The 12,052-nt window shown below is 38.0% G+C and overlaps 1 protein-coding gene across 1 annotated transcript in view; it reads right to left on the bottom strand.

The window, feature by feature from the left end:
- Positions 1 to 12,052, bottom strand: part of LOC129371520 (glutamate receptor ionotropic, NMDA 2D) — an 86,064-nt gene that overhangs the window by 14,521 nt on the left and 59,491 nt on the right. The window contains exons 13-15 of the mRNA XM_055048123.1: positions 8,568 to 8,637; positions 8,353 to 8,470; positions 1,046 to 1,281 (exon numbers count right to left, since the gene is read on the bottom strand). Of these exons, the coding sequence (XP_054904098.1) occupies positions 1,046 to 1,281; positions 8,353 to 8,470; positions 8,568 to 8,637 (424 nt within the window). The remainder of the gene's footprint in view (positions 1 to 1,045; positions 1,282 to 8,352; positions 8,471 to 8,567; positions 8,638 to 12,052) is intronic.

Below are 12,052 nucleotides of genomic sequence, written 5' to 3'. Positions count from 1 at the left end.
CTGCAATAAGAATAAGAAAAGTGTGACATGAGTTTGTATTTAGCCCTCTTTCCTCTAATCCTCAAATGAAACAAGATACAGATCAGAGATGAACGTTGAGAGAAATTTAAAGCAATTTAAAACAATGTCCAAAGCTTTGAACATCTAACAGAACCCTGTTCAATTTATTATATGAAAATGGAAAAAATATGGCACAACTGTAAGCCTATCAACACATAAACTGGGCAAGGAGAGCATTCATTTCGTAAGCAGCCAAGAGACACATGGTAATTCTGGAAGAGCTGCAGATCCATCTAGAGATCCTCCACTCAGGCAGGATCTCTGCAGGAGATTTTATGATTCAACTATAAGGTGTGCACTTTGCAAATCTGCTTTTAATGGATAATTTGCACAAATTAGAGCCATTGTTAAAAGAAAGTCGAGCAACATTCTGTTTCCATTTTGGCAAAAATCACCCTAATATGTAGAAGAAAATTCACTGAACCAAATCCAGTGAGATCAACATAAATTTTTTTTTTGATAAAGTGTGTCAAGATTTGAGAATGAGTGTTTTCAGGTGCTGCACGTCCAATCTGCCCAAGCTTTAGCCTTTCTGTTAAAAATAAATATTTTTAATAATACAATACATTGCAGCAAAAACTGGTTCTATTAAAAGTTAACAAGTTTAGCAAATAAAACTGCAAAATCATTGGGTTGTATTTACAAAATCTGTAGAAAACTGCATATCTTTTTCCACATATCTTCAAATAAAATAGGTCCAAGTTGGTTTCTATAACTTTTTCTTTATAAATGAAATCCTTATTTTGGACACATTTTTTGTATTTACTCTGATCAACTGTATCTGGCACCGAAATACGTTTGATTCCAGATATGGCAACAAATCAGAGACATTTTCAGTGTCAAAACAGCAAAAATATATAGAATTTTAAAATTATTGCACTTTAGACATATCTGTGCTTTCACATCAAAATGGTGACATGTGAAATGCTAGTGAGTGTGACATGCAGAAATGGTGAAAGTAAACAAATAGCAGACAAATACTTACTCTGCTAATTGCCAAGAGAAAGTCCAACTTCCCAGAACTAGTGGCCATACAGTGGCGCAGTTTCCAGTAGACTAAATGTTCCCATGCAAACACCAGCAGACTGAGGCCCATAGCCACCAGAAGCATGTAGAAGACCCCAGCCATGTTGTCAATGTCCAGTTTACTGCTCATCACCTCAATTTTGTCATTATGGCAGATACCTGACAGCCAGAGGCGCTCCAGCATTTCAATCTCATCTGGGGACCAAAATGGATAAAGGACAAACGGTTAGAATGATGGAGGAAAACGAGATGAAGAAGGAAAATACAGAGAAGCATAAAAGAATAAAAGCATAACAGACAAGAGAAAGAAGTGGAAAAAGGTCATGTTAGGAGAAAAATGTTGTTTGATAGAATAAATAGTGAAGTTTAACTATAAATCCTTTCCTGTTTTGAGCCCAATAATTTCCCAGACAAAGAAAACTGGGATAAAATAATAGCTAATTCAAAGATCGTGGTCAAATAACTATTTGAATTAACTCAATTTGAAATTTCTTTTGTGTATATATTTTAGTTTTTTAACATGAGCGATCTTCTGCTGTTCCAATGTTGCAGCTTCTAACAATTCACTCGGACCTTTCTACTGGTAAGTGACCGAAAGAACAACACAAATGTTTTAACTAACTATTTTGTTAGACAACAAATTAAACAGAATTAAGATCATTTTTAAATCAGAACATTGTGGTGCTTTCAACCTCTTATGATCACAATTGCAAAGAGGCTAACTGGATTTTAACATTACCAAAGAAAGTGCTGATAGTGAGTCCTTCTGCCTCTTTGTTCAATTTAGCTTCCTCTTTCAGGTCTAAGTATTATTCAGTGTGCAATAATTAGGTTTAAAGGGCAAACACAATCTAATGCCTAATCATGACTGCACTGACATGATGGTACCAAGGGGGTCAACAAAAACTGCAATTACAGACTTAGTTTAGTTCACACATTTGTTTTCTTAAGATCAAAGCCTCAATATTTGGAATGAGAATTGCTATGTTGAGTCATTGGCAATTATAAAATGTAGTGCCTTTGAGCAAATACCAGCAGAGAGAATAAAACGGAGTCTAGGCAATGGTATAATCAATATGATCATTTTCTGAAACTGCCTTATATCCTTTGGGACTGCACAGCAATGCAGTTGATAGAAATGCTGAATGAATAAGTGGGTGGAATACAGATTAATTGATGAAAGTTTCCTTATTTTATTTATTTTTCCTACATTTATCACCGGACACCTTTGGGTGAAGAAATTTGTTTAGATTCTAAGATGTTGAATCGTATAAAATGAAAAACGGTGGCAAAAGAAGAATATCAACAGAATTTAAAGAAAAACAAAAAGCAATGCAGAATGGGGCCCTGCTTGTTGGGTGTTGTTTATTCAAGGTGACTGTTCATGGTCATAGGCCAGTAAAATAAAGCAGTTTGTTTGGTATAACAAAGACAACGATGACTTAGAAAAAGAGGGATGGAGAGTCTAAAACAATGAAGTGGGACCAAGAACTAAAATGGCATCGACAACCTAATCTCAACATTGTAACAGAGTAAATGAAGAGAGAAGCAGAAAGGAAGACCAGGAGCCACAGTGATGCTTGGATAGGCGGAACAAGCGTGGACAAGATGGTGAGGGGTAATGAGAGAGTTGGGAAGAATGCCCTGTAAAAACAGAGAGCGAGCGGCATTCTTTCTCCGTCCACGGAGGCGTCAGGGGAAATGAGACAGACAGAGAGAGTTAGACGTTGCTGAAAGAAGCAGAACATAGATGGAGGATGAGAGTCTGAATTTGTGTCATCGTGACAAAGAATGTTGCACTACTCGGCATGGAAAGTATGAGTGGAGAGAAAAGGAAAGGAAAAAATGGGAATTAGAGAGAAAATTGTCTGAGAAAGGAAAGAAAAACAGGCACAGAAGAACAGAAATGTCCTGGAAGGGTGGACAGAACCACCATCCAGGTGGTGGCCTATGAGAGGAATCAAGATTCCCATCTTTTGCGCTACAAGGAACCAAGCACAGCCTCTTTAACCACAACTCAGTTTTCTTTTTTTTTTTCTTCTTGTTTTTTCATTTTGATTTAACTGGCAAAACAATCCTGGGTTTCCCTGTAAGTACTGTGATTGGCTGCACGGGTTGCTGGTGTAACCATAGTGACAGACAGCCATAGGATGCTGCATATGATTCACATTTGAATCAAAGAGGCACAGAACTGGCTATGAGAGCTTTATGGTATAATATTATGCCAGCATAAGCTGCACTGCAAAAATAAGGCCTGAAGGTTGCTTTTACTGCATGTTGCTTTTTCTGAAATATATTACGTTTTACTGGCAATAGTGGGCATTAAAAGCTGACAGGTCATGGATTTACTCGCAACACTACACTGCGCCGTAAAAAAAGGTCTTGGCTTTATATTTCAGCCATCATTAGCTCTGCTTGCAAGGCTTAGTTGAAGCCGATTCAGTCATCTGTGTGATCTGGCTAATATGTCTTCTGTAGAACATCATTAGCCAATCAGCCGTGGCCTCCAGCTACAGCAACAGATGGATATAGTGCTGCTGCAGCCCACTGGCAGACGCAGGTAACAGCTTCATGTCTCTGGCACAACCAAACAAATACAAACTCACTGCCAGCCATGTTCGATAGCACCTTGGAAAGGATGTTTGAAAAACCTTCGAATAAATTATTCTGTTATTGCTTAAAATTAATCTTGAGTGAAAGAATTCCTTTAGTTTGTTTTAACAAAATTAATGTTAATTCAAATATCGATAACCCTGCAGCTATATCTTTATACAAACCCCATTTCTAAAAAAAAAACTATTTAATTAATTAAGATATTATTCAGTTCTGTGGTACAAAGACCACTAGTGGTACCTGGGTTGCCTTCAAGAGGACTCCGGGGAAATTTTGATATCAACTAAAAGGCAGAAGCAGCAAAAATAATAAGTAAGGTCAGCACATTAATCTTTCCTTCATGACACTACTTAAAAGGGAGGAGGAGTAGAGAATATTTTGGAAATCTCTCAGGAGAATTGAAAGCAGAGGATAGTAAACTGAGAAGTGCCTATGGGTTCTCAGGCTGTGATCAGAAGTGGAAATTAAAACTGGGACTAACATGAAACTCATCTTAAACCAGTAGGAAAACAATACATTTTGCAAACTCTTGCAGTGCTGACCAAGCTGCTTGCTGTTAGCGGTACAAGTTTAAATGATTCACAAAAAGTGAAAATAAACTGTTTATTAATGCAGGTTTACTGAGCTTTGAATGCACTGAAGTCATATCAGAATTTCAAATTGGTCTTTTCTTCTCGGTATTGTAACTTCAGGGGGGCATGCACATTTATTTTTTATTACTAATAGCCAGGACTTTAGAAATATTCACAAAAATGCAGTGAAAATGGACACCTAATGTTTTTTTATCTTTTTTTCTTTTTGTGCTGTACCTCTAGATTTAACTATTGGTGGCTTCATAATCTTTATCCTCAAAGTCAAAGAGAAAAGGATTGTTGACACTTCCTATTCACTTCCGCACTGACCCACCTTAGTTTTGTATAGGATTCAGGTCTCTGGACTGAAATCAAAGAAAATTGATTTTGTATCTGGTAAATCATTTATGTATTGATTTTACTGCATGTTTTGGGTCAGTGTTATTTTGAGAGACAGGATGATGACACTTTTTAGGTTTTCTGACAGAGCGCCTATTTTATTCCTGAATTTCTGGTATTTCCAACTTTTTCTGATTCGATCTAAAGAGAAACAGACTCGAGGCATCGTAAATCTTGTTTGACTCTAACAGTAGACATTGGGTGCGTTCTCAGACGTTTATTCATTGTTTCATACTAAGTATATCTGGATGGCATATAGCTGAAAAAATGAATTATACGTATAATATAATCAAATCACCCAGTTCCTCCTCATCTTTTGTTACACTGGCTTTTGCTGCAGTTCATTGAGATTTTGAAGAAAAAAAAAATTACCTCCCGTGTCATTTCTCCTTAAGGCTTACTTTTTCTGACAGAACACGCTCTTTAACAGCATTTTTTAAGTGTAAGATTTTACAACTGCAATAACACACAGGCCCCCAGAAGTGGCTCTGTGCACTAATGTGAAAACAACAGGGATCTGACTGAAGGGTGCAGATTATATCATATTTCTGTGCTCAACTGAGAAAATCTGAGTGATTTTCTTGAGCCACCTGTTTCCTTTCTTGCATCGGGTGTTGTTTATTTCTGGTTGTTCATCTTTTAAATCTCAGACTTTTCTCACCAGCAGCATTTTTTGTGTGGGCCATGTGGTCATTGCCCAGGGCAGCGAGAGAAAGAGCATATTTGAGCACCCTATTTGCTGCCGATTGATGAGTTGGTGTTCCCATGTGAGCATGATGAGCATAATACCCTGTCCTTTTTCATGCAAGATCTGTCCATTGATTCTTACGGTCTTACCTCCAACCCCTACCACCTTAACCTTTGAGATGGCAATTGTTCCTACCTCTCAGTCACAGCCAACTTAAGCTTGCCAAATCTGACAGGTGTATCACATTCTCTTTCCACCTATGTTGTTTCTGGCAGGCAAGCTCAGGTAGGGCTGGCAACATTGGAAATGCAAAGCCTGCCGTTTACCACAAAGAAGTTCAATAAAGGACACTGTATCAGCGGCTGTGTGTGGGCATGCTTGCATATGTAAATGTGCAAGCACCAGCGAGCATGTTTGCATTTTGCGGTATGCCAGATGTGGCTGGATGCCACACACATCCAGAGACACTGAGCCTCGCAGTTGCTGAGCAGTAAACCATGACCTGTACAATGCTGCGCTTTTATCTCACCATGACAAACCTCTCTGCATTCATCGCAAGATTTCTGAAAAAAAATTAAAAAATAAATCCTGCTGGCCAAGAGCTGAAACATCATCTTCTCGCATTTTAATATCTACTCACTAAATAATATATGCAAGAAATCAAAGTCATGATAGGATGCAAAAAAAGAGTGGATTTGATAAAATGTAGGGGGGAGTGATTCTTACTATTCAGCTATTTTTCTTTTAAAGTAGGAAAACAGCAAAGATGTAGTAAGATTAGTGCGCCATCTCTTAAAGCAGTGGTGTAAATCACTAGAGACAGCAACAAGAAGAACAATAGATTTATAGGGTTTAAAAGTCCTCATACATCCTTTAATTCACTGGTAAAATGATACAGCTCCACAAGGCATGGAGCTATAATGATGTAACTGCGTGACACAACTCGGTCTGGTGAAAGGTGCAACTTCTGAGATCTTCAGATGTCGTTAAAAAGATGCAGCCTTCAAGGGCATGATGAATGTGAGCTCCTTCCTCCAATCTTTCCACATCCAAAGAAACTAAAATTCTTCTTTAATAATCTACTCCGGCAATGCCTTGCAAAAACTAGATCCACTCATGTACACAGCTGATGTCCAGGACTTTTTCAACACAAAACCGAAGGAATGAGAAGAAGCAGCATATGTCAGGGCTAGTGGGCTCTCTGTTTTTCCTTGCCTTGCACACACACAGGCCCGCATTTCCAGGTCGAGCAATTCAGCTCCAGATGCCAGTCTTATTTTAATAGATCTTGGCACCAAATTGGCATTATCAGAGGGTAAGCAGCTCAAGCGTCGGCATGCCAGAAACAGCTAAAGGGCTTTGTCCGCCATGCCATAAGCAAAGCAGATTTAAAGCATGAGTAGAAGCCAAACAAGCCCCATCCAATGGAGACAATAAATGTGTGTGGCAGACTGTGTTATATCATAATCAAGCATTAGTGTACTGACAACCGTTGCTAAAAACAGATTCCCTCTGTCAAACATGAGTGTCCCACTTGTAGATACAATTCAACAGCATATTGTGATAGTCTCATACAGGGACTTGCATAAAAATTCACATGCTTTGAACTTTGTCACATTTTTTTCACATAGTAACTTCCACCATCTGTAGATTTTATGTGTTTTAGACCACGCAAAGAAATGCATTACTTTCTTTTTTCCCCTGTGTTTCTAATTAGGTGAAGTCACCTAATTAGAAAATAGATTTAAGTTCTGTGTCAGTATAATTCCTGATAGGCTGTGAACATGAGTGAACAAACAGATTCACAAGCCCCCAGAAGTGGCTCTGTGCACTAATGTGTCAGGGAAGAAAATATGGAGAAGTTTTAAAGAGGGTTAGGTTATAAAGCAATCTATTATCTGAAGATGGAAATAACTTCAAAGCTATCCAAGAACCTCATGGTAACTGGAAGAGATGAGAATGCACATCATCCTGAACAGACCATCCTCATGGTTGATCACAGTGGTGGCCAGATCATGCTGTAAGTTTGCATTATCAGGAGGAAGAGAGAAATTTTTCAGAATTGACAGGAAGACATATGGAGGTCCACCTTCTAACAGGAACATTATCTTAAACATACAGCCAGAGCTGCATTGAAGTGCTTTAAATCAATGTATATTGATCTAATAGGGTGACCTGACTCAAAGGGAGAGCCTGGAAAGAATCGAAAATTGATGTTCTCCGATGCTCTCTATACAATCTGGCAGACTAAACCATTGTGCAAAAAGGAATGAGGAATAAAGAATTTGTTGGTGTGAAAAGCTGCTTGGTGTTGGTATATCGCATAAAACCCAAACATACTCAAGGAGTATGAAAACTTTTGCAAGGTACTACAGCTATCAATAAATTATTAATACAGTATTTTGTCTATATGCTTCATTGGTTTGCTGCTCCATCAAATCAGGGTATTTCAGGTGTTTCTTTTTTCCCCTCAGCCTGTCTGTCAGTCTTAAATAATCTGTATTTCTGAAAATCTGTCAACAAACAAGAAGCGACTTTTTACAGCTGTGACTCACTCAAGTAAATCCATTTTTTCTTTTGCAATAGCAAGAAGAGGAAAAGGGAAAGCACAAAAGAGCAAGACAACTACACAGGAATGGATAGATGAGGAGAACATTTACCACCAAGCAAATAATATTCCTCGCCCCCATTTATTTATCATCCTGTCTTCAACCCAATAAAGAGGCTCACAAACCTTTTTAAAAGTCTCATCAGCCCTTCCCTACACATCATTATGCCCTCTGTCACAATCAAAACACCTTTCCGCTGTCACATGCCCCATATTTTCCCCCTGACATCTTCTCATTCATCTACCCCCTGTGTCCTCTGTTCACCCCCTACCCTCATGCTTGGCTGTCACTCCTTTCTCAACCTTATTGTCTTAGCCATAACCTTCCCTATAAGCCGGTCATGGTGCTCATTATTTTCATTAAAACCTTCCCTTATAGGTCTTACCATCTCCCACTAGCTGCAGCAGGGCCAAGTCAAGAGGACGTTTCCAACGTGAGTTTTTGTGCAGGGCGATACCGTAGCCTGTGGTGGCAAAAACCTTCCCCGAGCCTATGGTCATCACCTTGGAGAAAGGACAACATTCAAATACTGAAAAACACATAATGGCAAGCAAAAAGAAATAAAAACAGAAGAATGTGTATCTGTGCCTCAGTCGTTACCTTACAGCCTTCGTCCTTCCTGGCCATATAGTTTAATACTGCAGCATCATAAATAAAAGCATCCAGCTTCCTGTGAAAGAGTAAAGGCAAAATTCATTCATCATTTAATGTAAGAGAGGTGGAACTAGGATGGAGAGACTGATGGGAGGTATATCTCTGCAATGTGCCTTGGAAGACAGCTGGGGTGCAAAAATATATAGCAGACAAGGAAAGAGGAATGATAGAGGGGGCATAAAACGTTAAATAACAACACGGAAAGGCAGAAAGAGTGAAATAGTAAAGCAGGTTTGGCAGCAAGAGTGAAAACACAAGGAGAATAAAATGAGGGAGAAATCAGGTGAGAATCTGTGAGCAAGAGGAAGACGGCAAAGGGGGCTGAGGAGATTTACGAAATGAAGGGTGCAGTGACAGGGAGCGACAGAGAAAGGGGGGACAGATTTACACACTTCAGGGTGGAAAAGACATGGGATAGAGGCAGAGAGTGATGAGGATTATAAAGTTTAAATACAGACACACAGAGAAAGCACACAAGGAGGGGAAAGAATGGATCAAAATAAGAGATGGAGAAACGAACTATAGCACAAAAAGGGCAGCGAAAGAGCAAAAAGAAAAAAAGAAAACTCAAGCATTAGGCAGCAGAAAAAAAAATCCTCCAGGAGAAAAGCTTGAGTTTCATACATTCAGTACATGTTAACGCTGAGTTATAATTGCGGTGTCAAAGCAGTGTGGATCACGACAGAGGCTTAGGATCAAGTAAATTGGGATTAACCAACACATGACGAGTGATGAAAAATCTGCAGGGAAACTGGAGAAGGGAAACGTTGCTCACACTGTATGTGTGGAGAGATAGCGGTGAAGGTGGAGAGGGAAAGAACAAAGGTGGGAGAATTTGTGCAGCAAAGCATGATGTGTGACAAAAGATGTGAAATGTTAGTTGGAGTTGAAAAGAATGCCTTTCTCGATGATAGTCTGTTCGTGTGAATGGGACAACATAAAAGATGAAAAAAGCAAGGAAGAAAAGCAGGCTATATCTGCACCATCTGGTTGCTGTGATCACTACAATCTGCACCATAAATCACAGAAAGATTAACCAAAAATATCAGCTACAAACAACTTCAAATTATAGATTGTAGCACAAATGACAGATTTGTTTCTTAGTATTACTTTGGGGTAAATTTGCATTTTCTATCTTCACTTGTACAGTTTCCTTAATGTAGAAATATTAAAAATGAGTGAAAATCTCTGTTGCATAAATGCTCAATTCTGAATGTCTAAAAATATAGGTGTATTAGTTTAATGACAGGGTTTGAATAAACTTTGTGCTTCAGAACAGTTTTATGAAGTGCAGGGAAAAGTGTTGTTTTGATATAACATTTAGCTAAACAAATGCAAACTGTTCACACATATTTCTTCACAAAAACACCATTATGAACAATATTAATATGTTAATGGTTTGAGATAGTGTTTTACTTCTTAGTTTTAAAAGTGGCTGTCAAGCCAAGTAAAATAGTTTTACCAACAACAACCAGAGTGAACTGCATATGAGTGACCATCTTATAACAGATTTTCTATCCATGTAAGAATGGAAACATCTCCTGGCTTGCCATGATGCATTTAAAAATTAAAAAAAAAATCTCTGATGTGCTTCTAAATATAAGAAAATGAATGTGATTCAGTGGGGCATTAACACCTGTGATGTTCATTTGCGTAAGGCTTTTGATGCCCTCATTAGGAAATTACAGCAGATCAATGTTGCATTATGTTGCATAACTGAACAATTGTAGTATGAGTAACAGCCACTGGTGACAGCTAGTGGCTGTTTAAGTTTTACTTTAACGCTCTGCAGTAGAGTGAAGTATCTATAAGTTTTATTGGGTCATTGCTGCATCATCTAAGTTGTATCTGAGTTGTTTCTGCCTCATATACATGATATGAAGGCTGGAGCGTTCATGTGACAGCAGTTTTCAACATGTCCAAATAATCAGTGGGAGGCTGGTTTATCTGGTAATCTAATTGTATATTCTACACTGTTAATTGCATGGATAGGCAATTCGGGATTGTAAAGAGGAATGCATACTGTGAGCACCATGGTGTGTCTAATCAATTAACATGCTTCAAATAGCACATTTAACACACATTAGCTAAAGTGCGCTGAGACAGCACAGATGACTGGACTCCATCTTTGGATAGTTATATCAAAAATGTTTGAACAGGATCTGTTCAAAAAGGATCACAGAAATTATCATTCAAGATCATTGCCCATTGACTTTATGTAGCCTGTTCCATAATCTTTTCTGTCTCAATGTTTGATGCCGTCGTTGAGCACTGTCCTTTATTTCCAATGTCATCATGTTGAAGGACATTAAAACAAAACACTAAATGCAGTGGTGAGATATAAGTGTTAGCTTAGATGCTTAGTAAATTATAATGTAATTCTATCAATGTTTAGCACAGCCTCTGCCCACTAGTCTTGCTGTGTCACTAGACAATTTTCATAATGCCTGCATGCCAACTGCATATTTATGTTTAGTTCTGATTTCCATGCAGATACACTGAGGTTAAATATTATTTGATAAATCAATTATTGATTAATTGATATAGTTTCCCACTTCTTGTCATAGAAATTGTGTTTCTATGACAAGAAATATGATTAGTTACCATAGCTATGCAGATGATACACAGCTATACAGTACAACTACACAAAGTGACTATGAACCCACTGAAGTTTTCGGTGTTCATAAGCAAACATCTAAAACAAATCAATGAATGGATGTGCCATAATGGTCTTCAGCTGAACAGGAAACAAAACTGAACCAATAATTTTTGGACCAGCAGAGGAAAAAGTCAGCAATCAGTCAGCCCAAAATCTGGGTGTACGATCCTTGACTTGGACCCTCAAAGACAATTACAAAGTCCGTCTTTTATCATCTGAAGAACATTTTCGTGGAAAATTTTAGAAATAATATTCCAAAAAGATCTTGAGAAACTCATCCATGTCTTTATCTTCACAGGTCTACCTAAAAAGTAAGTTAGGAAGCTGCACCTTATCCAGAACGCTGCTGCTCACGTCTCACTAACACTAGAAAAATGCGTTTCTTATCAGAAACGAAATATATAAAAGATCTTTTGCATTGTATCAATCTTCCAGGCCAATCAAGTCTACTGGTTCAACTCTACTCTGCATCCCCACAACATGACCAAACATGGAGAAGCAGCATTCAGTTTTATAATCTGGAATAAACTTCCAGAAAACTGCAAAAATGCCAAAACACCAAGTTTGTTTAAAATCCCACTTGTCAAGAGTTGTCTTTCATTAATAATAACATTGATGTATTTGATGATAGTTATTTTTGATAATTTTGATAATAGCATTTGACCAACTGTGATTTATATTGCTTGTCTGATAATGGGTGGCTGTATTATGCATTTATCATGTTAAGTGGAGTGAACTGATTTGTTGCTAAAATGTGCTCTACAAATAAACT

Source organism: Poeciliopsis prolifica, unplaced genomic scaffold (genome assembly GCF_027474105.1).
Source record: "Poeciliopsis prolifica strain line A6 unplaced genomic scaffold, Auburn_PproV2 SCAFFOLD026, whole genome shotgun sequence".
Classification (NCBI taxonomy): domain Eukaryota; kingdom Metazoa; phylum Chordata; class Actinopteri; order Cyprinodontiformes; family Poeciliidae; genus Poeciliopsis; species Poeciliopsis prolifica.
The sequence above is the reverse complement of the archived record's forward strand: the minus strand, read 5'-3'. Positions and strand labels throughout refer to the sequence as shown.